The sequence below is a fragment of the Eutrigla gurnardus genome (genome assembly GCF_963514095.1).
Source record: "Eutrigla gurnardus genome assembly, chromosome: 5".
Classification (NCBI taxonomy): Eukaryota; Metazoa; Chordata; class Actinopteri; order Perciformes; family Triglidae; genus Eutrigla; species Eutrigla gurnardus.
In genome coordinates this window covers 1,187,260-1,214,275 of record NC_139919.1, presented here as the reverse complement: position 1 = coordinate 1,214,275, position 27,016 = coordinate 1,187,260, and the positions used below count along the sequence as shown (strand labels likewise).

The 27,016-nt window shown below is 42.6% G+C and overlaps 1 protein-coding gene across 1 annotated transcript in view; it reads right to left on the bottom strand.

Annotated features, from left to right (window-relative positions):
- Window positions 1-2,531: 2,531 nt before the first annotated feature.
- hspa9 (heat shock protein 9) overlaps window positions 2,532-27,016 on the bottom strand; it is a 39,590-nt gene continuing 15,105 nt past the window's right edge. The window contains exons 2-16 of the mRNA XM_084009551.1: window positions 24,991-25,064; window positions 24,772-24,859; window positions 21,949-22,130; window positions 21,486-21,610; window positions 21,324-21,397; window positions 18,537-18,643; window positions 18,208-18,370; window positions 18,024-18,116; window positions 16,102-16,311; window positions 13,033-13,260; window positions 12,150-12,372; window positions 9,378-9,472; window positions 9,150-9,242; window positions 5,190-5,330; window positions 2,532-3,519 (exon numbers count right to left, since the gene is read on the bottom strand). Of these exons, the coding sequence (XP_083865677.1) occupies window positions 3,445-3,519; window positions 5,190-5,330; window positions 9,150-9,242; window positions 9,378-9,472; window positions 12,150-12,372; window positions 13,033-13,260; window positions 16,102-16,311; window positions 18,024-18,116; window positions 18,208-18,370; window positions 18,537-18,643; window positions 21,324-21,397; window positions 21,486-21,610; window positions 21,949-22,130; window positions 24,772-24,859; window positions 24,991-25,064 (1,971 nt within the window). The 3' untranslated portion in view covers window positions 2,532-3,444. The remainder of the gene's footprint in view (window positions 3,520-5,189; window positions 5,331-9,149; window positions 9,243-9,377; window positions 9,473-12,149; window positions 12,373-13,032; window positions 13,261-16,101; window positions 16,312-18,023; window positions 18,117-18,207; window positions 18,371-18,536; window positions 18,644-21,323; window positions 21,398-21,485; window positions 21,611-21,948; window positions 22,131-24,771; window positions 24,860-24,990; window positions 25,065-27,016) is intronic.

The window sequence follows — 27,016 nt, the reverse complement described above, 5'->3', positions numbered from 1 at the left end:
GGAATAATCAACCAAAATAACGTTTCCAAACTTTTTTTGAGGAGTTATATATATACATACACACACTATATTGCCAAAAGTATTCACTCACCCAGCCAAATCAATCACTTCCATGACCACAGGTGTATAAAACAAGCACCTAGGCATGCAGACTGTTTCTACAAACATTTGCCAGGACAACGGTACTTGTCTGACTGCATTGTGCCACGTGTAAAGTTTGGTGTGGCGTGGCTGTGCCTGCTGCCATGGACTACTACTGTTGATACTATTGCTTCTGTTAATACCACCACTACTGTTAATGCTACTACTACTATACTACCAACACCAAATGCAGTTGGAACCCAAGGGCCTGGGCTGCACGAGATTTCTGCCTAAAAGCCTATTAAGGCAGTTTTTTCTCGCCACTGTCGCTGTAACGCTTGCCCCTGGGTGATGTTGGGAATTTGAAATTGTGTTGACTCTTGAAATTTTGAGCGTATTCTAGTCCTGCTCAATGTGTTAAGTGTCCTGAGATGACTTCTGTTGTGATTTGACACTATAAATAAAATTGAATTGAATTGAATTGAATTGGTGGAGGGGGATTATGGTGTGGGGTTGTTTTACAGGAGCTGGGCTTGGCCCCTTAGTTCCAGTGAAAGGAACTCTGAATGCTTCAGCATACCAAGACATGTTGGACAATTCCATGCTTCCAACTTTATATACTATAGTGTAACTATATATACACTCACCGGCCACTTTATTAGGTACACCTTGCTAGTACTGGGTTGGACCCCCTTTTGCCTTCAGAACTGCCTTAATCCTTCGTGGCATAGATTCAACAAGGTACTGGAAACATTCCTCCGAGAGTTTGGTCCATATTGACATGATAGCATCACGCAGTTGCTGCAGATTTGTCAGCTGCACATCCATGATGCAAATCTCCCGTTCCACCACATCCCAAAGGTGCTCTATTGGATTGAGATCTGGTGACTGTGGAGGACATTTGAGTACAGTGAACTCATTGTCATGTTCAAGAAACTAGTCTGAGATGATTCGCGCTTTATGACATGGCGCGTTATCCTGCTGGAAGTAGCCATCAGAAGATGGGTACACTGTGGTCATAAAGGGATGGACATGGTCAGCAACAATACTCAGGTAGGCTGTGGCGTTGACACGATGCTCAATTGGTACTAATGGGCCCAAAGTGTGCCAAGAAAATATCCCCCACACCATTACACCACCACCACCAGCCTGAAACGTTGATAAAAGGCAGGATGGATCCATACTTTCATGTTGTTGACGCCAAATTCTGACCCTACCATCCGAATGTCGCAGCAGAAATCCAGACTCATCAGACCAGGCAACGTTTTTCCAATCTTCTATTGTCCAATTTTGGTGAGCCTGTGCGAATTGTAGCCTCAGTTTCCTGTTCTTAGCTGACAGGAGTGGCACCCGGTGTGGTCTTCTGCTGCTGTAGCATCCACCTCAAGGTTCGACGTGTTGTGCGTTCTGAGATGCTCTTCTGCATACCTCGGTTGTAACGAGTGGTTATTTGAGTTACTGTTGCCTTTCTATCAGCTCGAACCAGTCTGGCCATTCTCCTCTGACCTCTGGCATCAACAAGGCATTTGCGCCCACAGAACTGCCGCTCACTGGATATTTTCTCTTTTTCGGACCATTCTCTGTAAACCCTAGAGATGGCTGTGCGTGAAAATCCCAGTAGATCAGCAGTTTCTGAAATACTCAGACCAGCCCGTCTGGCACCAACAATCATGCCACGTTCAAAGTCACTTAAATCACCTTTCTTCCCCATTCCAATGCGGTTTGAACTGCAGCAGATCGTCTTGACCATGTCTACATGCCTAAATGCATAGAGTTGCTGCCATGTGATTGGCTGATTAGAAATTTGCATTAACGAGCAGTTGGACAGGTGTACCTAATAAAGTGGCTGGTGAGTGTATATATACATATATATACATATACATACACACACCTACAGTATATGTGTGTGTGTGTATATATATATATGTGTATATACATGTGGGTTTTCTTGAGCCTCCACCAGCTATTTATCTGAAGGTCATGACCACCAAAGCCAGTCAGAAGCTGACCCACAGGGTTGCTAAACTGGGCAGCCCGGGAAGCTAATTAGCAGCCAGTAGCAGTAATACTGGGCCAGAATGGATGATATCCATGCAAATACTTTTTATTATTAAAAGTGGCTTATGTAATTTCACATATGGGAATGCAGTGTTTCATCATTTATCAGCTAAATACTGATACATCAATAGGCTAAATCAATACACATCTTCCTGGCCACACATTTATTTGCCATTGTAACATAAGTGGAAACAGTTCTGCCACCCGTGAGCCTCAGGTCGGTTCCCCAACTGAAGCATGCATGTTGTAAACCACTATAATAAAAAAAAAAAATACAAAAAAAAACTGGCTTCATTAATTTTTGTAGTACTGAATGAAGCTACATACAAAGATGTTTTCTTTGCTTTTCCACCATTCATTATTGTGCACAGAAAAGGGGAGAAGCGGCACAACACAGTTGCAATCTTTAATGATGTGGGTACAACTAGAAAAGAAACTGCAACAAACGGGTATCCATCGTATTGGCGCTGGATTCCAGAAAAAAGAGACGCATCTGGGGATGGATGCACCCAGTGAGGCAAGAGGTAAGAGTTACCACCAATGTTGAATGAATAGTTGGCTTCTCATGTGCTACCGCAGATATCTCAACCAGCGCTGGCTCATCACTGGCCAGATCAATAGATTTTAGTGATGAAATGAAAACCTCATTACCACAGTTCTGCATTGCTTTAGACATCTTTAGAGTGAAGTGAGAAATGGCACGATGAGAACATAAAAGGGCTTAAGTATTTAAAGATTTAATAGAGTAACGTCCCACCTCCAAATTGTAATGAGTACACCATTAAAATAGCTTTAATTGATGTAGCGCACTGTACAATATAACATCACGTAGACCAAGTAGGGCTGTCCTCTGTACCAAAGCTCAAACAGTGTACAAGGTTTTGAATGCAGCTCAACTGGAACGAATAGCAAAAACCTTTCAGAGCCATTAAGAAGCTGAACTGCTTCAGATGTTAAAGCAAAATATAACAAGATTTATATGTTGTAGAAAGAAAAAAAAACTTTTACTACCTCAGAATGTAAATTAACAGCTTTGTAAAAAAAAAAAAAAAAAAAAGCACAAGACAATTACAAATAGACAGGATATCTTAGGACATGGAGGGAGCATACATTGACATTTATCTTTTCACTAGAGAATTTTACTGCCAAAACACAGTAAAATAATATAATATTACGGTGAGAGACTCATTCAGCCCATGATTCAGCTCATCACTCAGGACTGCTACCCTCCCCACTCGGCCCATTGAGCCGAGCCAGACAGTCCACGGATAACATGGAAATCCAGTGTCACACAAGTGTAATTGTCTACTGCTGGCCTTCTTTCTTCTCTCCCTCTGTTGAGCTTGAGCTGCTACTGCTATTGTCCCGCTCTGCTGCCATCTGCAGGAAGGAAGAAATATGTTAGAGGTAAGTGAAATACATTTCAGTTGAAGCTGTTAACATTTGTTTTACAGCTCCCCCATTCTCTATTCATTTCTTAGGATGTTTAAGACCCATGTAATTTAATACTATTATAGACAAGTGTTCAATTGGTAGATTTCAAATTCATTCTTACCAATAAATGCTAGTGTTAACCAGAGTCACTTTTAGTCAGTGTATAGAAGACCTAACCTGACCCCCCCAGATGGTTTGTCACAGAACCATATGAGAAGGAGTCATTGGAAACTGTTTGGGAAAGGGCAGGCACTTTCAGAAAATACATGGCAGGTGATTGGATGAACCATCTGTCAATTAAACCAAGGCTTACCAAAGCGAGTTGAGAAGAGTAAAACATATTTTACAGGTAGCAAAGCCTTCAGTGTCATTCTTTTCTCTTTTTCCAATGAAGAAATATTCTCCATGTCTGATATAGTGATACTCTTGCAGCATCCATGCTCACCTTTTTGGGAGCCACTGTCATCTCATACAGAACTATGCCATGCCCATAGCTGCCAACAGTGCATGACAGAAAAAAAGTCTCCTAACGTTTTCAAAAATCAAACAATAGTCAAATACGTCAACATTGCATTGCGAGGATTATGGGCTTTATTTATGTTTTAATTGGACAATAAATTAGATTATAGCCAGGTGGCTATTTTCCATCTCTAGTCCCATTGGCAGGTTGGTGTTCAAAACGTAGGAAATATTAAGGATAAAAAACAAGACTAGCAATAAGCAGCAACATACAACAAACCATAGACAAATTAAGCATTGTGGCAGCCATTATGGCCCTCAAATAGCAATGTTTTAAGATGTTTGGTCAAAGAGGTAAGAGTCGGGAGTTTGCATACTGTACTTGGTATTGTATTCCAGGTTTGAGATGCACAAAAGCAAAATATAGCTTGACCAAAAGCACTTTTCCTAAATGGTATCCCACAGTCACCTCTAGCAGCTGGTCTGGTGGATCTAATTTAATCATTTTTAACACATTCTCATAGTGGAGGTGGAGATTGACCATGAAACATTTTGTAGACCAATACAGAATCTGTATATTTTACAGTGTTGCTCCATGTTAGTTGCTCATGTTTCTTCAGTATCTGACAGCGATCATTAAAAAGCCTGTTTATAGACAGTTTCATTTGGCTTTAAAGTTATTTTACAAGCCATTGCCCAACTTGTTTTGCAGTAAAACATGTGTAACAAAATCACTGCATCAACGTATAACTTGGCTGACTTGGGAGTTTTTCCTAATAAATCTAAAATTGGACAAGTTTAATTTCATTCTATTTACAATCCTTTTACCTGCTGTTTAAAACACAGCTCTGAGTCAATGATGATTCCTTAGTATTTAAATTCATGTACTACTTTGTCTTCTGTGAAAGTCAAAGAGTGTTGGTCCAACTAAAACAATTTGTTATCACAGATTTAAGAAATTAATTTTACACCATTTAATAGACCAAAAGCTGAAATGACTACGTTCTTTCCAGGAAACTTCCTCAAACATAAACAGGCAATTACTTTGTGAAGCTACAACAGTCATGAAGTTCTGGGTTACTCTGAAGCTGTAATCTTTTACACCATGTCATCATCTTGAACTGTCACATTGTTAGAGTGTGAAGGTATATTCCTACCTTCTTGTAGGCCATTTCGAAGAGTTTAAGCGATGCCTGCTGTAAGTTGCTGGCTGCCTGTTTGATGTTTTCTCCCGTTTCAGAGTCCTTGTTGGCCAAAAGATCCCTGACCTTTGAGATCTCCTCCTTCAATTTGGTACACTGAGTGGAAGGATCAGAGAGGAAACATGAATGAATGATGCTGATGTATAGAAACAAACAGTACAAACTGGTGAATCACTAATAATACAATCAGAATAACAGGATTCAAACCCTTATTTTTCCAGTGTGGTCATCTTTGTTATTACCATCATTTTTACAGCTAGATAAACATGGGCATAATGCAGCAACATTCTCTATAATTTATTCATCAACTCAAGATGAAAACATTTTAACCATCCAAAATGTGGTGACCGATGAACCGCACTTCATAATCGCATCATATATTGGAGATGTGTAGCCGATTGTTTTATTTGCATAGATATTGCACATTGCACAATTGAACATTGTGTGGCACTACATTATCAAGTTATTTTAATATTTGACAAGTGCACCTGCCAATATAGGCGTTGTGAACATAGGAACCTCAAACCACTGCCATTATACAGAGTGACTTCCTTACGCATTTCACACCTGAGTGAAAAAAAATAAGGTCATGGTTATCAATGATCTATTTCCCAATGAAGCTCATTTCAAGGTGTTTTCATCATTAAACCAATTGTCATGCGTCTACGACACCATGCAAGAACACTTTTTTTTAAACACAATTTTTAGGGGAGATGGCCCAAAGAATGAATATCCCCAGGGAGCCAGGGAGGCGAGAGAGGAGATGCTCAGGCTGGTGAAGGAGAGGAGGCTACTCAGGAAGTGCTGGAGGAGGGCAAGTGAGAATGAGAAGGCACTCTGGGACCACATCAGGGATAAGCTTGCATCTTTGGGGGGGGGGGGGAAGAAGTAAGAAAAGACGAGGAGCGGGCGAGGTTCTTCCAAGAGCCCTTAAAGTGTTTCAAGGGCCTGCTGGAGGAAGTGTGCAGGAGCTAGAGGAACACATCAAGAGTCACCTTGGTGGCCATGAGAAGAACATCTCACTTGACTTACCAAGTCAACATTTGGACATTTGTCCTGCCGTGCTGAGCCAGACTACTGTTTCAACACCACACCACCCACATGGGCTGAGATCAGGCAGGTGGTAGATAAGGCAAGACCTGCCTCAGCACCGGGAAAGAATGGCATACCCTACAGGGTATATAAGAACTGCTCCATGGTGCTGAAGCTCCTGTGGAACCTGATGAGAGTCGCCTGGAAGGCTCAAGCCATTGTCTCAAGTTTGTCCCAAACTTGACAAACTTTTTCAGGTATATTCTGAAATGTTTATTGAATATGGACAAACGTAATCAAACAATCTCTAAAATCAAGCATTTTTGGCAAAGATGGTAGTAGTTTATGTAAGCTAGGTGGCCGTTGTCGATGGACAATGATGTGTAGCAACACTGCTATGGTCCTTTAAGTGTCTCACACACATGTTCTGGGTGAAGGCGGCTCTCGACCACTTACCAAAATGTTTTTCTTAATTAAGTTAGACATAGAATTAAGAAAACATTGGTGTAGCCTTGAAATCACTGTACACAAAAATAAGATAAAATCACTCACATGAAAAAAAATAAAGGACATTTGTTTGCAATGCTCCCTGCCTTAGGCCATTATCTCTACAATCAATTAGTCTATGGAGCCAAGGTTCAGTACAACTGTAGTGTCAATAAAGCAGGGCTATTTAATAGTTTTCAATGAGGGCCGGTTGATGGAAATGATCCAAAATGAGGGGCCGGAAAAAAATGGCTTGGAAATGATAAACATCACATTAATAGCTACAGATACTGTAAAACACTACGTGTGCATATATTGTCTTTATTTTACCAAGTAAAATATAAGTAATAGGTTTACTGCGAGTTCAACAGCTTCTCAAAATACAGTACAAATAGTTTTACTCAGAATGCAACAGCTTTTTCTAAAACAATCCTTAACATAGGCTGACTGTTAGTTAGTGTTAACTGGCATGCAGTGGCCCACTTGGCAGAATGTGCCATCTAATGTGAGAAATGGCATTTGTTTGATTTAGCAAGAGCAGTGAAATCGGGAGTATATGTCGTCATGGCAATACGCATACAGTGGTGCAGGTGCTCAGCAGTGAGGGATGCGTGATTATTAGTCTTAATGGCATTCATGTGTGAGAATGCGGATTCGCACGTGTAAGTTGAGCCAAACAGTGAGGACAAAAAGGTCAAGACGCCTTGAATGAGGGGATGTCTGGTGACTGACTTCATATATCCAGAACTTTTCCGAACCTGCCAGCTGTAAAGACTGTCGCAGGTCAGCTGATGACTGAATGTCAATGAGTTCCAGTTGTAAACACGCCTCGTTCAATGACACAACAAGCTCCTTTGCTTTCACTGCAAACTCCCCCTCAATGTCCACACAGAAAGGGTCTGGAGTCTCTCCACAAGTTGCGTGACTGTTTTATCTCTGCCCTGCAGCTCCGTATTGAGTTGGTTCAGGTGATGAAAGCCGTCACTCAAAACGCCAACGGCTGCGCGAAACTCGGCATTTTCCATTAGACACAGAAAAGTGTCGGCTTTTTCTGCTTTGAATTACGGAGAAATACCAGGATCTCTTCCTTAAGTTCACAAAATCGTTTCAACGCATTCCCGTTGCTAAGCCATCTAATGTCATTATGGATGAGCAAATCCGTGTATTGAGCTGACATGTCTGACAACAACTGGCGAAACAGACGGTGCTGTAAGCTGGACGTAGAACGAATAAAGTTAATAATTGCCATGACAGAGTCCACGGTCTCTTTTACCTCACCACTTAGTTTTGCACACAGGAGGCTTTGGTGGGTAAGACGATGCAGTGGTCTCAGCTGTGGTGCCACATCTGCCAACCTAGCGGACAGTCCCCTTGTCCTGCCATCCATCGCCGGCGCACCGTCAGTAACCAGCATGTTGACACGATCAAACTCCAACTTGTTGTCTTTGAAAAATGAAATTACTTTTTCGAAAAGTATCTCACCGGTCATGTGTCCATCCATTGCAATTAATCCAAGTAGATCATCATATTGATCCACCTGCCCGCTGTGTGACTGCTCAACTACTACTGCTTTTTGGTCTACGGCGACATGGTTGGGATGGATCCATCTCGGCGTGGCAGAGATGGGAATTTTCTTGATTGAATCAATCATGCCGTTTCTGTTTTTTTCATCTGTAACCACCTCCTCGATCGACGCAAGCATACACTCTTTGACGGTCTCAGCATCTGTAAATGGCCTTTTCTTTTTGGCTAATATTCAGGTAACTCGAAGTGATGCTGCCGTTGCTCTCTCTTAATCTGAACAAGCCCGAAACAGGGCTCGTCGTCTCTGTTCATAGCACGAAGTTAGCCCCAAAATCTTCTGGCGGTGCATCTGAGCCCAGTGAGAAAGTGGCGTTGAAATTAGCATGATTAGTCTTAAAATGCCGTCTCAAGTTATACTCTCTACACACCGATATACACTCCTTGCAGAGTAAGCATACAGGCTTCCCAATAGCAAATATAAACACATACTTTTCTATCCATTCGCTATTGACTTGTCGGCTTTCTGTGTCAACTTTTCGTTTTTAAAGTAGAAAGCGTCATTTTGGCAATTAAACCAGACAGAACAGTCATCAGAACAACATCAGGCATAAGAATTACACTAAGAACGTAGCGGGAGTACGCGGTGAGGATTGTTGTGGCTGCGCACCGAGCAAGTCTACACGGTGCTGCGTGGAGATGAGAGGGCAGCTCATATCGGCCACATTTTTTTCTCTCTCACTAAAAAGGGCCAGTAAATAAATATTCTTCGCGGGCCGGATCCAGCCCGGGGGCCGCCAATTGAATAGCCCTGCAATAAAGGGTGAGCATTATACTTAATTCTGAGTACAGAAAAAATAAAGATTTAAGATTGACCTCATCAGCAGGAAGCTGGTCCTTGAACTCCTCCATCTTAGTTTCTGTGTCATGGACGATACCCTCAGCCATGTTAACGGCCTCTACTCGGTCCTGTGCACAATAAAAGGAGGGTTACAGATACAACAGCATGGGTTTGAAGATTAGAACGGATCAGTGAGTAACAAAATATGTAGCAATGCTGTGAACCCACTCAAGACTGAAACTATTTAAAATGCATAGCCTTACCTTTCTCCTTCTGTCCTCCTCAGCATACTTCTCAGCATTTTTGATCATGTTCTCAATGTCATCGTTACTGAGACCTCCTGATGACTGGATCACAACTAAGGAGAGTAGTAGAAGTAGAGAAGAGGGTGTTTAGACACTCAATGTCAAGCAGTTTGACATTTATATCTGCCAATTAAAACTAATGGTAACAGTAAGAAAAAACAGGGAACACAGCCATAGACACACATGGAGCAAAGCTCTAAATATGCTGTTTAATGAATATGTCATAAAACCAAATATTCAAAGTTTTTTTTACTAGAACAACATTTTGTTGCCAATCTTATCTACTTGTAAATACATTGCCTTCAGTCCCGGCTGGCTGCTACATGCATAAACATTAGCATTGAGAATTAATTAATTCTTCGGGAAGACTATGGCTGTAATCATTCCCTACTCCCTCCTCCCTACATAGGGGAGTTCTATGTACGGCACTATATAGTGGACTCAAAGGCAAAATGAAAAACACTTTCGGACATTACTCGGGGGATTTCTTTTGGCGCCATTGATGACGTCGTTCCTGACGCATAATTAATGTGTGTCAGATTCCACCGACAGATTTTTTAAAATACATATTAGTGTTGTCACAATACCAACATTTTGGTACCGGTACCAACATGTATTTCGATATTTTGATACTTTTTCAAATAAAAAGAGAATGCAAAAAATGTCATTACTCACTTTATTTTAATAGAAAATCTTAGAACAATGACATATAAATCAGTAAATAAAATAAAATACCACAAAGACAAGCTTTTCTAATGCACACAATTTTAAAATAATGCATGTATGCATTTTACAGCTCTGGAAAAAATAAGGGACCACTTCAGATTTATTGTAAATATGCATGGCTACATGTATGGCAAAAATATAATAAATAATATAAATAAACCAACTCTATTTTTTTTCTTCCAGAGCTACTTTCGTTAAGAGTGAAGGGGGGTGGCGCTTGCTTTTAGCACTGAATGTGGCTTTTCTTCATGAGCTCAGAGTGCAGGTCTGGGTGCTTGTCCTTTAGGTGTTTGGCTAAGTCGGAGGTGTTTCCACCGTTAGCCATGCATGTTTTTAAACACCGTTTACACAGTGGTGCATCGGCGTTAACTGCCTCGCCTTGCGCATTTGTTTTTAAGCTAAAGTGCACTTCGCGCCCCTGCTTTGTCCACAAGTTGCGGCATGGTGACGGTTGCAGCAGCTATTCTCCTCTCCGTGCTCCCCCCCCCCCCCCCACTCTCTCTCTCCCCCTCTCCAACGTCTCTGCTCTCTCCAAGCTTTCCTCCTGCTCCGTTTGTTGCTCCAGTCTACGCTGCTCGCTCACTTGCTAGCCGTTTCCTCCGGCTTGCTTGCTTTTTATTTTTATCTCCCCAAGCTCCAGCTTGCTCCTCGTCCTCTCAGCTGTAGTTACAACGCGGACGAGTTCACTGCGCTGTTGCGGGCGCTGCAAGTACCGGTCCCGTCCAAATGCAATATAGTACCTTTTAAATGCCTCAGTACCCCGGTACCAAATTAGTACCGGTATACCGTGCAACCCTAATACATATTTGTTGCGAAAATTTACAAAACGAAAAGAACGAGCCCTCCAGCAGGAGGGGTATTCCATGACCGTCACATTTCTTGGGAGAAGAAAAAAAATAAAACAGCCTACAGTTTTTATCTTTTTTCTTCTTCTTTCTTCAATAATGAGACGATCACTCCATCGTCTTCACTGCTATTTTTATTTTCAACGATCCCGATCAGGTCAGGGTGGTCTTCAGGACCAGTTTGCAGCACTACCAGGACTCCACATCTCCGCAATCCACCGGACCTGAACAGACTGCAGTACATCCCCCGATCCCAAACTCCTCTGCGATCGCTCGCAACAATCTGTCCCTCATCTCCGCATCTTTATCATTTTCAGACTGTCATACAGCGCTATGCTTTGAGTGGCGAGTGACGTTTGACAGATGAAATGACAGCTCCGAGACGCTGCTTGTTTAGTTTGAGGAGATGGTAGTGCTAATAATAATAATAAAGCAAGATGATTATTATCATGGCCTTACCCGTTATCATTGAAAATCCTGAAATATAGTAATGTCCGAATCCAAGCCCATCCAAGATAAAACAGGCACCTTCGGAATGCGTAAAAGACACACCGGCGCGAAATGTTTTTATTTGGGCTATTAAGTATAAACATGCGATTTATGAAACATTGAGTGTGAGGGATAATTTGTTCACTTCACACAAACAAAGATCTTGTAATAAGATGGCAAACTGTAGTCTTGTAGGCTACTCCTAGTCGCGTAGCGTGTAGTCTACTACTGTGTATAATAATTGAGACTGCATTCTCCGCACCTCGCATGCGGGAATAATTAAGACTTGAGGAGAAATTATACAGTGGGGGATACTGTGTCCGTCATGCATGTATATCACAAAACAGAGCGCACAGCAGTAGATCATCATATTTGCGCGTTTCTCCACGGACAACAGGCTACCGAGGCGCGAGAGGCGCGCAAGCAGAACACGATCCTGATTTTTTTTTGTTGGTGTTGTTTTTAACCGACTACCGACAAGTTTAATCGGTTAACGTTAATACGGTCAACCACCGGTCACCGGTGGACATCCCTAATTCGGACACCCGTACAAAATGGCGAACTCCCTATGTAGTGCACTATATAGGGAGTAGGGAGTGATTTCGGACACAGCCCATGCATATTCTTGTGAAAAGAATGCTAGCATCTAAGCTCAATGAAGGACACTTACTCTGCTGTTCTCGGCCTGTTCCCTTGTCCTTGGCAGAGACGTGGACAATGCCATTGGCATCAATGTCGAAGGTGACCTCAACCTGTGGAACACCACGGGGGGCAGGGGGGATTCCCACCAGAGTGAACTGACCCAGCACTTTGTTGTCTGTTGCCATCTCTCTCTCGCCCTGACAAACCTTAATCTCTACCTGAGTCTGTCCATCAGCTGCTGTGGAAAACACCTGGGAAGGGGAGGGAAAGGAAGCAGACAGAGGACATATTCACACTTAAGCCCAAGTTATGCTTCCACGTTGACAACGCAAGGGCCTGACGTGCACCTCCCAAAAATCCTAGACGCGCGTCGAGGCGACGCAACACCAACGCAGCGGCATTGGCTGTGATTGGCCCGCTAACTACATCCGCTGGAGACCGCTTTTCCGGTTTCCACTCATAAACACCGCCATTTAAACTTTTAATAGGCTACTTTTATTGTTTGCACCTTGTTTTATTGTTTGCAGCTTGTCGCTTTTGCACAAAGAAATAAAACACAGAGTTCTGAAAAATTGTGGATGTTTAAAGCCGGAAAGTAAACAAATAGGCTATAACGAGGCTAACGACGATATACGTCAAGAGTCTCGGTCGGTCGGTCAGTCTTTACAAAAAACATAGCGCCCTTTACCGGTGTGGCATTGAATTGCATTTCGACACGTAAACCCAACGCAGAACCATCACGGTCTCCCAGCAACTGCGTGGCCATTGCGTGGCCATTGCGTGATCACTACGCGGAAGCATAACCGAGCCTTTACACCCATCAACAGCTGAAAAAAGAGGAAATAGGAAGAGGCAAAAGGCTCATTATGGGCAAAATCTATTTTCTCAACCAGCACCGTTGGTTTTAGTACCTGGCTCTTCTTGGTGGGAATTGTGGTGTTCCTATTGATGAGTTTGGTGAAGACTCCGCCCAGGGTCTCAATACCCAGAGACAGTGGTGTCACATCCAACAGCAGCACATCAGTGACATCGCCGGCTAAAACACCACCCTGGATGGCTGCTCCTATGGCTACAGCCTCATCAGGGTTGACGGACTTGCTAGGAGCACGGCCGAACAGGTCCTGAACCGTTTGTTGAACCTGAACCAAAATATATTTGCTGCACAGTCGATTTAGGATAAACAAGTACGCATGCATGCTCACTTGAACTAACTAATACCTCTTGCCATTCACAATGAAAGACTGTTTACATCATTAACTGTTGTTTCATGTTTACATAATACAAAATTGCATATATTGTAGAGAAATGAGCTGTAGTCATTTATAGAAACAATGTATCTACGAATCAGACTATGAGAATTTCATTTACACCAAGTATCAAAAAAAAAGTAAAGTAAATTCAAGGTAGTGTATTGAAAAAAATTGTCAAACGATATCAAGCCATACCTAACAGCCAAAAAGAAATGAAAAACAACAGTCTGCTCTCATGCAGCTTTAGGTCCAAAATGTTCAGCAAAAATATATATTTACATACATTGCATTCAGAAAGTATTCAGACACCTTCGTTTTCATATTTTGTTACGTTGCAGCTTATGCTAAAATTGTTTAAATTCTATTTCCCCCTCATCAACCTACACTAAATACACCATAACGACAAAGCGGATAAAGAATTTGAGAAATTTCTGCTATTAAAAAGGAAAAAACCCATTGACATGAGTATTCATACCCTTTGCTATGAAACTTGAAATGTAGCCCAGCTGCATCCCGTTTTTCTTGATCACTTTTGAGAGGTTTCTCCAACTTGATTGGAGTCCACCCGAGGTAAATTCAATTGATTGGACATGATTTGGAAAGGCACACACATGTCTATATAAAAGGTCTCACAGCTGACAATCTATATCAGAGCAAAAGCCAAGCCATGAGGTGGAAAGGAACTGCCTGCAGAGCTCAAAGACAGGATTGTGTTGAGGCACAGATCTGGGGATGCATACAAACAAATTATGCTGCATTGAAGTTCCCCTCCATTATTCTTAAATGAAAGATGTTTGGAACCACGAGGACTTTCCTAGATAAGAGGTGACCAAGAACTCAATGGTCACTCTGGCTGAGCTCCAGAGATCCTGTGTGGAGATGGGAGAAACTTCCAGAAAGACAACTTTCATTTCAACACTCCATTGATCTGGGCTTAATGGCAGAGTGACCAGACGAAAGCCTGTCCTCAGTGAAAGACGCATGAAAGCTTGAAATGACCTCAATTCTAAGTGTCATGTCTGGAGGAAACCAGGCAGTGCTCATCACCAGCCCAATACCATCCCAACGGTGAAGCATACTGGTGGCAGCATTATGTTTTAGGGGTGTTCTTCCACAGTGACTGATCAGGGTTGAACGGAGCAAAGCACAGAGATACCCTTGATGAAAACCTGGTCCAGAGTGCTCAGGACCTCAGACTGGGCTAAAGGTTCACCTTCCAACAGGACAATGACCCTAAGCGCGTAGCCATAACAATGCAGGAGTGGCTTGGGGACAACACTGAATGTCCTCGAGTGGTCCAGCCAGAGCCCCGACTGTCCAACCAAATCAGGGCTCCAGAGTGCGACCATTTTGGTCGCAAATGCACCCAAAATTTTTATGAGTGCGATTGAAAAAAATTGTAGGTCGCACTGGTGCACCTAACGCTGCTCAGGTGAAAAAAAAAATCATAAGCGCAGCATCTCTTTGTGTTCTCCTGATGGCATCGTGGTCTAAACCAATAAGAGACGGAGCTCGGGCGGGTCCTTGCCTCTGATTGGCTGTGGTCCTTTTCACTGCTGTAAATTGTGTCAGTTCGAAAAATGCGAGCGAGCTGAGCAGAGCGCTTCGACAATGAGTGCTGAGCACTTCGATTTTCTTTGAAAGTGAAGAGAGGCAGAAAGCCTCGCCCCAAGACTAATTAAAAAGCCCAAAAATATGCCTTCAGACAGGACTGGTTGAAGCAATTTCCCTGGCTGATGTACGATAAACAAAGGGACTCAATGCACTGCATTTATTGTCGGGAGTGCGGTCAGAATATGTATAGTATAGTAGCCTATTCCTAATATTATTAAAAATGAATAGCCTAAGTAAAAATATAAGTAGGCTAGGCTAAGATCACATAAACTGTTCTCCATTTGCAATCTATAGGCAAGTGATCTGTTTATTCTTGAGGAATTTTTTCTGCCACAAAGCAAGAATTTGCTGCGCTTGTGCATCAGTGTGCAGATTGGCTGGAGAAAACGGGTGCTCTGGGTGCTGATGGTGCTGCAGTTAACCTAGGCCATAAGGGGAGCATCATTATGTAAAAGGAGAGCGATAAAAAGGTGACTTTTTGGCGTTAAAGGCCACACGATGAACAATGTGGGTGCACCTAAATTTTGTGCTGGTGCACCTAAAAAAAAAAAAAGTTAGGCGCACCAGTGCTACCAATGCAAAAAGTTAGTCTGGAGCCCTGCAAATAGAATGTCTTTGGAGAAACCTGAACATGTCTGTCCACAGACTGTCCCCATCCAACCCAACCAGAGGTTCAGCAGAAAAGAAATCCTTAAAATCTCCAAATCCAGGTTTACAAAGCATGCTGCGTCATACCCAAGAAGAATTGGTGCTGTAATCGCTGCCAAAAGGTGCTTCGACTGAGTACTGAGTAAGTACATTTGCAAAAAAAAACTAAAATTCCATTTCCGCTTTGTCATTATCGTGAATTGAGTGTTAATATGCATTGTAAATGTAACCTGCTGCCACAAAACCCCTGTGCTTCCCATTTTAGTTATTGTGCTGGTTTGTTGGTAGTAAAATGTCACCTGTATCTTTACATTAAGGGCCAGAGTGGAACTATGTCTTGGATTGGTGTTATCCCTGACAGTTTTGAAGCCATACGTCATGTAATATCCTCTTTTCCATAATGTCAAACTAGACTACAAACTCTTTGTTAGGACCTGTAGGCTCAATGGCCATACTGAGTTTGTGTACCTTGGGCATCCGGCTCATGCCTCCGACCAGCAGCACTTCTCCTATGTCTCCCTTGGAAACCTCAGCATCCTGCATGGCCTTCTGACAGGGAGCCACGGTGCGTCGGATCAGGTCAGCCACGATGCCTTCAAACTGAGCGCGGGTCATCTTCATGTTTAGATGTTTGGGACCAGAGGCATCCATGGTCAGGTAGGGAAGGTTGATGTCAGTCTGGAGAGAATAGACATATGGTCACTTTGTTTCGGGTTAACCCATCTGCTTCCAACTCATGACGAGTAAATAGTAAAAAGTTATTTTCTCTCAAAGAAAAACATTGAAGATTATGACAAAGTAATGACCAAACATGAGCCAAGAAGAAACAGTGGCGAACCTTTTTACTAGTGGAGGCTGAGTTGACTGTGTTTTACTAGTGGAGGCTGAGTTGACTGTGTTGTACTAGTGGAGGCTGAGTTGACTGTGTTTTACTAGTGGAGGCTGAGTTGACTGTGTTTTACTAGTGGAGGCTGAGTTGACTGTGTTTTACTAGTGGAGGCTGAGTTGACTGTGTTTTACTAGTGGAGGCTGAGTTGACTGTGTATACTAGTGGAGGCTGAGTTGACTGTGTATACTAGTGGAGGCTGAGTTGACTGTGTATACTAGTGGAGGCTGGTTTGACTGTGTTTTACTAGTGGAGGCTGAGTTGACTGTGTTTTACTAGTGGAGGCTGAGTTGACTGTGTTCTACTAGTGGAGGCTGGTTTGACTGTGTTTTACTAGTGGAGGCTGAGTTGACTGTGTTTTACTAGTGGAGGCTGAGTTGACTGTGTTTTACTAGTGGAGGCTGAGTTGACTGTGTATACTAGTGGAGGCTGAGTTGACTGTGTATACTAGTGGAGGCTGGTTTGACTGTGTTTTACTAGTGGAGGCTGAGTTGACTGTGTTTTACTAGTGGAGGCTGGTTTGACTGTGTTTTACTAGTGGAGGCTGAGTTGACTGTGTTTTACTAGTGGAGGCTGAGTTGACTGTGTTTTACTAGTGGAGGCTGAGTTGACTGTGTTTTACTAGTGGAGGCTGAGTTGACTGTGTTTTACTAGTGGAGGCTGAGTTGACTGTGTATACTAGTGGAGGCTGAGTTGACTGTGTTTTACTAGTGGAGGCTGAGTTGACTGTGTTTTACTAGTGGAGGCTGAGTTGACTGTGTATACTAGTGGAGGCTGAGTTGACTGTGTATACTAGTGGAGGCTGGTTTGACTGTGTTTTACTAGTGGAGGCTGAGTTGACTGTGTTTTACTAGTGGAGGCTGGTTTGACTGTGTTTTACTAGTGGAGGCTGAGTTGACTGTGTTTTACTAGTGGAGGCTGAGTTGACTGTGTTTTACTAGTGGAGGCTGAGTTGACTGTGTTTTACTAGTGGAGGCTGAGTTGACTGTGTTTTACTAGTGGAGGCTGAGTTGACTGTGTATACTAGTGGAGGCTGAGTTGACTGTGTTTTACTAGTGGAGGCTGAGTTGACTGTGTATACTAGTGGAGGCTGGTTTGACTGTGTTTTACTAGTGGAGGCTGAGTTGACTGTGTTTTACTAGTGGAGGCTGAGTTGACTGTGTTTTACTAGTGGAGGCTGAGTTGACTGTGTTTTACTAGTGGAGGCTGAGTTGACTGTGTTTTACTAGTGGAGGCTGAGTTGACTGTGTTTTACTAGTGGAGGCTGAGTTGACTGTGTATACTAGTGGAGGCTGGTTTGACTGTGTTTTACTAGTGGAGGCTGAGTTGACTGTGTTTTACTAGTGGAGGCTGAGTTGACTGTGTTTTACTAGTGGAGGCTGAGTTGACTGTGTTTTACTAGTGGAGGCTGGTTTGACTGTGTTTTACTAGTGGAGGCTGAGTTGACTAAAAGTCTGCTCAACGTCGTCTAACGTTGTCAGTGAAAATGTGGACGTCTGCGTACCTGCAGTGAAGAGGACAGTTCACACTTGGCCTTCTCAGCAGCCTCTCGGACTCTCTGAAGACCCATATTGTCTTTCATCAGATCCACACCAGACTGAAGACACAAGAATTAACACATTATATCTGAAAAATGATTGAACTACAGGTGAGAGGTTTATCTATAGATAGAAACATCAGTTATTTACCTCTTTCTTGAACTCCTTGACAATGTGTTGGAGGAGGTGCTGGTCAAAATCCTCTCCCCCCAGGAAGGTATCACCGTTGGTAGACTTCACCTCAAAAACTCCCTTTTGGATCTCCAGGACTGAGATATCAAATGTACCTCCACCCAGATCATACACTGCAATACTGGAAACAGACAAATCAGTCGAATAAACCAGGGAAACCAAAATCTGAATAAAATGCCAGGTGCCTTCTGTGTTTCCCTATACAAACCATTTATTATACTGTCTCCTTCTGTGTTTTAATTAAAACAGATTATACTGGCTGTAGCAGTTGTACTGCTGCTACTTACATTTTATCTTGGGTTTTGTCCAAGCCATAAGCCAAAGCAGCAGCTGTTGGCTCATTGATCACACGCAGGACGTTCAGACCAGCGATCTGACCAGCATCCTTGGTAGCCTAAATAGATCACACATTGGGAATGTTAGGAGGTGCTGGCCACCCAATATGGTGTCTACATTTCTAGAAAAGTTACAGGGATTACCAAACAAGAATTATCCAGGCTGGCTGGGTATCGTTAAATGCCTTTGCAACTGTTCAAATGTATGAACTGGTAATCTACTTCATTCAACTCGATTGCAATAAAATGTGTTCAAATTATAAATCAGCGTTCTTTGCCTTAATAACAAGGCCGTGGATAAAGTATTTTCATTTGAATTAATTGAAAATTATTTGGGTAAGCTGACTTTTCATGCATTAACCATGTAACAGCAGTATTCATTCAATTCAATTTTATTTATAGTGTCATATCACAACAGCAGTTATCTCAGGACACCTGAGCAGGACTAGTACACACATGATTTTCAAAGTCCCAACATCACCAGGAGCTAGAGTTACAGTGCCACCTCGTGGCGAGAAAAACATGCCTGAACAGATTTTTAGGCAGATATCTCGAGCAGACCTAAAGTGGGAGTCCAACATCAGATGGTCAGCAAATTATTATTAAATTATGTATTTCCCATGTATTCCTACATGTCAGATCTGTTTACAATGTCATTGTCCTGTGCCGTTCTTCTGTACATAGTTGTCAAATGTTATGTTTACATTTTATTAAGTTTGTTATCCTTGTTTTAGTTGTATGTCTATTTCTGTGCATGTATATTGAGAGTGACATAAAGGCAGAGTGAAATTCCTTGTATGGCCAATAAAGCTGATTCTGATTGTTCTTCAGGATAGGAATTTCAAACCTCTGCCATTATTCAGATTGACAGCCCTTTATCATGTCACACTAGTTTGTAAAGTATTAAAATAAACTAAGCAGGTCAGGGTTTTCAATACAAATCAACCCATTTTACCATAACACCATGTAAGGACACTGTCACACTTTTGCTTTACATAAAGACATTTCCACTAGGGCTGCAACGAATGCAATGAATTCCATTGTCGACAATTGTCGCCAGACGTGTTTTTCCAACGGAGTGAGGCATCTCACTTCATTACAATCTCTGCCGAGAGTCGCACATGCGCAATAGCGTCTCTGCCGAGCGGTAAAGAAGAGAGCCACCATGGACCCCTTTCTGCAAAAGAAGCAGACGTGCAGGGGGAAAGTCAGCACTGGATAACCTGCTTCAGTCTAACACTGACAGTCTGAGTGAGGAAGAGGAGGAAACCCAGGAGGACAAAAAAAATCCAAATGGTGAGGAGGGAAGTTCAGATGTTCTTCACAGAACCAATAGCCAAAAGGATGACCCTCTCAGCTGGTGGAGAGAAAATGAGGGGCGTTTTCCCACACTGTCAAACCTAGCAAGATCTCTTCTGTGCATTCCTGCAACATCCACCCCGGCAGAGCGAATCTTCTCAGCAGCAGGAAATATCTGCTCCCAGAAGAGAGCAAGCCTCACACGAGACCATGTGGATATGCTGACTTTCCTTAGTATGAATAAACTGAACGACATAGCCTGAGCCTGATTTTAAACCTGGTCTGTCCACCATGACAGGTTTGTGTCCAGGTTGTATCACAAAGTCCATGTTTACAACTTGAATTTGGACAACTCTAAATGCTTTATTTTCAGCTGTGTATCTACAAACGTCAGTCGTTAAAACCGTTAAATTTCAGAATTGTAAAGTTCTTTTGCAACAGACTGTGCAGTTGACCACTGAATGTACTTCACAAAATGCACTTAATATTTGTTTTGTTTACTGTTTTACTGCTGCTAATGTGCCTGACCTTGGTTTACAGGAAAAATGTTTACTTGATTTTAATTTATTATTTAATTTTTATAAAACACATTTGCCTGTCCTTAAAAAATGGACAGAGGTTTATTTATTTATGGATTTATGTCTATACTGACCGAGCACTGTGCCTAATTGGTTTTAGATAGGACATTTTTATTTACTTTTTGTATGAACTGAACATCAGCAGCAAAGTTGAATAAAAGATGCATTTTTCATTGAAGTACCCATCTTTCTTGTGTTTATTATCATTTGCCACATAATTAAAGCAACCTCATGCTAAATTTAAGAAAAATTTAATAATTATCCGATTAGTCGACTAATCGTTTCAATAGTCGGTGACTAGTCGACTATTAAAATAGTCGTTAGTTGCAGCCCTAATTTCCATTGTAAATTGATACATAGAAGTGTCACCAGAATGCAGTAAATTAAGTGTCTTGACATTCAAAATGTTGTGGTTATTAGCAACCCCATATCCCCTGCTTAGTGACATCCCACCCTCGAATCAGCTAGCACTACTCCTTTAAACCTGTGAGAAACACTGAGGTCTGCCTGTAGGCGATCAGCAAACAACTTGTGCTTGTTTTCTGAATGGCGTTTGGATGAATCAGAGGTAGGCTAGCTGCTCCATAAACACTTCTAATCACATCATACAGACATAAATGCGGCAGCTACCTTGTTGTTTGTACCCTAGACATTTCTATGGTTTATACACAGTTAGATACGTACAGTCCTGCTGAACACAGACTGCTACAATATGATTCGTCTCCATTTCTGATTCAGCGATGACAGGAGAAGAATCTCAACACTGATACGTTTTTGCGTCACTGTGTCACTCTTAGTTATTCGCTCGAGTTGAAATAGTTCAATTCATGCAAATAAAAAAATGTATACACTCAGTGCATACCTGTCTCTGCGAGTCATTAAAATAGGCTGGTACAGTGACCACAGCGTTCTTCACGGTGGTTCCCAGATAGTTCTCTGCAACACAAATACCAAATAATTACATATCATATGAATTATGTGTCAAAGAAACAAGCAATATTTATTCAGGCAGTTTCAGTCATACCTGCAGTCTCCTTCATCTTCATCAGGACGAATGCCCCAGCCTGGCTGGGGGAGTACATCTTCCCATGAGCCTCCACCCAAGCATCACCGTTAGACGCACGCACAATTTTAAAGGGGACGTTCTTCCTGTTAACAAAAGAAAGGCATTTAACCTACACTTATGAGTATAGCTAATGTATTGTAATTCAAACATTTATGTTAAAGTTTGTGTTATACGGGTGCTGAAATGTGACCCAAAATCAAAATGGTCCAAAGTGTGGCAGTTCTGAAAATTTTTTAATGCAAATATATATTGGCTGCCTGCTTTGCCTCTAACTGAAACCAGGGTAAATGGGTACCACCAGGCCTGAAAAAAAAACTGTAGGTGAAACAATCGCCATTTTCCAGAAAGCAATTATTATACAACGCTTAAGAATGAGTAACTGCAATAATGCAGAATGTTTAAAATCCAAAGATGCACTCACATGTCTTTCTGGACTTCTGCATCATCATAGCGACGTCCAATCAGTCTCTTGGTGGCATACAGCGTGTTGTGAGGGTTGGTGACAGACTGGCGTTTAGCAGGCATGCCCACAAGACGCTCCCCCTCTGCTGTGAATGCGATGACTGAAGGAGTCGTCCTTGCTCCCTCAGCATTCTCCAACACCTGAGAGGCGGGTGAGGGTTCGACTTTATAAATTGCTTACATATATGTAATTTGTGAGAGAAAAAAACAGGGAATCAACTTTGGGAATAAGAAAATACTGCACACTCCTCTGCTCACACTACTGCTGAAAACTAGTTTGTAAAATCAATAGCTGTCACATTTTTTTAATGTCAAAATCAAACCACAATATTTTGTTCAAAAAATTATATGTATTTGTAAGTAACTTCTTACCACTGGTGCTGTAACTCTTGCTACTGGTGATGTTGGGACTTTGAAAATGTATCACCTCTGAAAATCATGAGCGTATTCTAGTCCTGCTCAATGTGTTAAGTGTCCTGAGATGACTTCTGTTATGATATGACCAGGGGCCCGTTACAGAAAGTAGGTTTTCCTGAAACTCTGAGTTTGTTAACCCTGAGAAGAGGGATACTCTGAGTTTTCAGTTCCAGGAAGAGAGGTAACTCAACCTTTAGGACAGTTACCATAGTAACTGACTCTGTGAACCTAACCTGCTCACTGGCAGGTTTGCTTCAACATACCCTGAGGTTCTCCTACATGTCTCCGCCTTTTTCCGGAATCTGAACCAACTCTGAAAAAAATGTGCCGTCCTTTCCTTGTCAATTTTTGATTTGAATTTGAATTTTGATTACTTAGAAGGAAATTACCGTTTTTCCTACCAATCACATATCTAAACAATATTCTCCGACATTTTCGACATTTCATATCGCGGACATAACGCAGATTCTTTGCAGAGCTCTTAAGATTTTTTTGCGAATGGGAGTTTTCTGAAAAAGGACATGTCTTTATTGAAATAGACGCTTATATTTACTGTTTAATATGTGAAATATGATTAAAATCATATGCCTTAGTCTACATATTTGTGCAATATTTTTATGCTTAATTTTCAGCTGAAGCCAGTTTCTTTTTGTGCCTGGGGGATTACACCTACATAAAAATTAATATTTGTTCATTGCGCTTCTTTGAGATCTACAGGAGTCGAATCCCTGTCGCCTGCACCGTAGGCAGCGTTGCTAACCGTTACACCACAGTATCGCTCTGCATGGCAGAAAATAAAGACTTACCACCTTTAGACCAATCAATGTTTCATTCAGTTACACACATTAAGTCGGGCCGTAAATGTCCGCCAAGACAACTGTCTCTAGTTTGCTGCAGTTACGTTGCTCTGCTTTCTAAGGATGAGCTCGTTTTCTACATAAACACTCTAATATATATATTATAATAATATATATGTAATATCTAATAACGCTCTCCAGGTTGCCATGGTGAATCGTAGTATCGGAGCTCCATTGATGATGGCTTTGTAGAGTTGGCAGGCACGCGCGTAACTCACGATTATGACTCAGAGTTCCATCCATCCATCCATCCATCCATCCATCCATCCATCCATCCATTTTCTTCCGGTTATCCGGGACCGGGTCGCGGGGGCAGCTGCCTGAGCAGGGACGCCCAGACTTCCCTCTCCCCGGACACTTCCCCTAGCTCCTCCGGGAGGACCCCAAGGCGTTCCCAGGCCAGCCGGGTGACAGTCACTCCAGCGTGTCCTGGGTCTTCCTCGGGGTCTCCTCCCGGTGGGGCATGCCTGGAACACCTCCCGAGGGAGGCGTCCAGGGGGCATCCGATACAGATGCCGAGCCACCTCAACTGGCTCCTCTCGATGTGGAGGAGCAGCGCCTCTACTCCGAGCTCCTCCCGTGTGACGGAGCTCCTCACCCTGTCTCTAAGGGAGCGCCCCGCCACCCTGCGGAGGAAGCTCATTTTGGCCGCTTGTATCCGGGATCTTATTCTTTCGGTCACGACCCAAAGTTCATGACCATAGGTGAGGGTAGGGACGTAGATTGACCGGTAAATCGAGAGCTTCGCCTTTCGGCTCAGCTCTCTCTTCACCACGAAGGGCCAATACAACAACCGCATTACTGCAGCCGCTACACCGATCCGCCTGTCAATCTCACATTCCATCCTTCCCTCACTCGTGAACAAGATACTTAAACTCCTCCACTTGAGGCAGGAACTCCCCCCCGACCTGGAGGGAGCAAGCCACCTTTTTCCGGTCGAGAACCATGGCCTCAGATTTGGAGGTGCTATAATCCTCATCCCGGCTGCTTCACACTCGGCTGCAAACCACCCCAGGACATGCTGGAGGTCCTGGCTTGAAGGAGCCAACAAGACGCTACTCAGAGTTGATTGAACTAACTCAGAACTGCTGTTATGGAAGCGAAAACTCAGAGTTGCCCATCTTAGAGTTGGTTGACTCAGAGTTCAGGGTTAGGTTCAGAGTTTGTTGAACCTGCTTTCTGGAACGGGCGCCAGAAATAAAATGTTATTGATAACTGAATTGTGTGTGCGCGTGTGTGACTGGATGTGGACCCTTATATAAAGCAACATATGTAGGGCAGAGATTCTGAGCTATACTGAAGCCACATTAACATGGTAAAATGAATTTAAATGCAATTGAGAGAGAAGCCCTTTCAAAACGATTAGACTATCTGACAAGCATTTCTCACGGTGTATACTGGCCTCAACATTTAACCTTACATACATTTTAACATACAGAACTAAAAGTTATCATGTCTACATTCTCGATTATCCAGGACAAAAGTGTGATGCATTTGTTTATCCTCACCTTGGCCTGTTTCCCATCCATGACAGCAACACATGAGTTAGTTGTCCCAAGGTCAATGCCAATGACTGCACCCTTGATGGCCTCTGACCTACAACACAGAAGAGATAGTTGTTTTTGTTGTTATAATTATTATTATACAAGTTTGACTAGAATGACCTAAAAGTGACTAACGGTGACGTATCATTACTTCAAGATCTTAGGTTTTGTGCTGGTACTCACGCATAGTCTCTCCTGACCCAGATGCTCCCCTGGGCTCTGAGAGCATCTGATTGGAATCCGCCACTCCAGCACCCCTGGTCATGAATAAATAAAAATGACATAGCTGTTACATAGGGCTGTATTATTAGAAATAATATCCCAATTTTTTTAGGTAATGCACGATATACATTACAATATGTTTAAATCTCTTCCAAAGCAGTTTTAGTAGCAGTGAGTGAGTGCACACTTAGTCGTTGCAGACACTGATTTGCAACTTGTTAGCTCGCTAGGCTAAGTTATGTTATTGTGTTAAATTTTTTTTGTTGTACTACATTGGACAACTTTATTAAAATGTTTCTACATTCTACATCAAATATGGTATTGAGTATTTTCCTTGGTATCAGTATTGACTTTCAAATTCTAGTATCGTGTAGCTAGGACAACTCATCGATGTAATCGACTACACAAATACGTCAACGTGTTGTCCCAAACAACTAGATTAACTCTTCGTCCCACACTCCAGTCCAGTGGTGGGGGTAATGGGGCCAGGACTGGCCATTGGGAGCACCGAGAAGTTTCCCGTTGGCCTGGCCTGATATTTTTTCTCAAGTAATATTAACAGGCAACCATAGACGTGAGACATGAGCGGCGCTAACAAGCGAACATTAAATAAAGTTCGTAAGCGTGTCTGGCTGTCTCAGCAGCAGCTCCTGCGGGGCGGAGTGACCAGGGTAGTGTTGTCACGATACCAACATTTTGGTACCGGTACCGGTACCAACATGTGTTTCGGTACTTATCGATACTTTTCGATACTTTTTCAAATAAAAAGTGAACGTAAAAAATGTCTGACTTTATTTTAATAGAAAATCTTAGAACAATAACATATTAATCAGCAAATAAAATAAAATACCACAAAGACAAGCTTTTCTAATGCACGCAATTTAAAAAATGTGAAAATATAATATAAAATATAATAATATAAATAAACCAGCTCTATTTTTTTTCTTCCAGAGCTACTTTTGTTAAGAGTGAAGGAGGGTGGCGCTTGCTTTTAGCACTAAATGTGGCTTTTCTTCCTGAGTAAATGACCTGTCGTTCCCTGAGTTCAGTGTGCAGGTCTGGGGGCTTGTCCTTTAAGTGTTTGTCTAGTCGGAGGTGTTTCCGCCGTTAGCCATGCATGTTTTAAACACCGTTTACACAGTGGTGCGTCGGCGTTAACTGCCTCGCTTTGCGCATTTGTTTTAAGCTAAAGTACGGCTATATCGCACTTTGCGGCGCTGGTTTGTCCACAAGTTGCGGCGTGGTGAAGGTTGCAGCAGCCAGTCTCCTCTCCGTGCTTCTCTCGCTCGCGTTCTCTGGTGCTCTCTCGCTCGTGCGCTCTCTCTCTCCAAGCTTCCTCCTGCTCCGTTTGTTGCCCCAGTCCACGCTGCTCGCTAACTTGCTAGCGGTTTCCTCGGCTTGCTTGCTTTTTCTTTTTATCTCTCCAAGCTGCGGCTCGCTCCTCGTCCTCCCAGCTGTAGTTACAACGCGGTGACGTCACGCGGCGAGTTCGCCGCGCTGTTGCGGGCGCTGCCGGCGGCGCTGCAAGTACCGGTCCCGTCCAAATGCAATATAGTACCGTTTTAAATGCCTCAGTACCCCGGTACCATATTAGTACCGGTATACCGTGCAACCCTAGACCAGGGACAGCCGCCCTTCTCCCCTCTGTGTGAGACTCATCACGTCTCAGCAGCAAAGACATTTAAAGTCTCTGTGTTCCGCTCTCAGGACTTTGTAGCTTCTAACTGGAACTCTGTGCTCTGAAGTCTAGTTTCTCCGTTAGTACTTTCACAAAACGTCTATTTTATTTTTACCGTTTCGTGTTCATTCAGCTGAATAGGACTCGTGTTAAGTTACCCAACATTTCTGGTTTCTGCCGCTTCACAATAAAAGCTTTAAAAATAACAAAATAAGGAGTACTTTTATTGTGAATAATTTATAGGTAAGGTAGGTAATCCTTCATAGTCATATGTCATACCTTTTAGGGGTGGGCCGCTCGGTTCTTAAA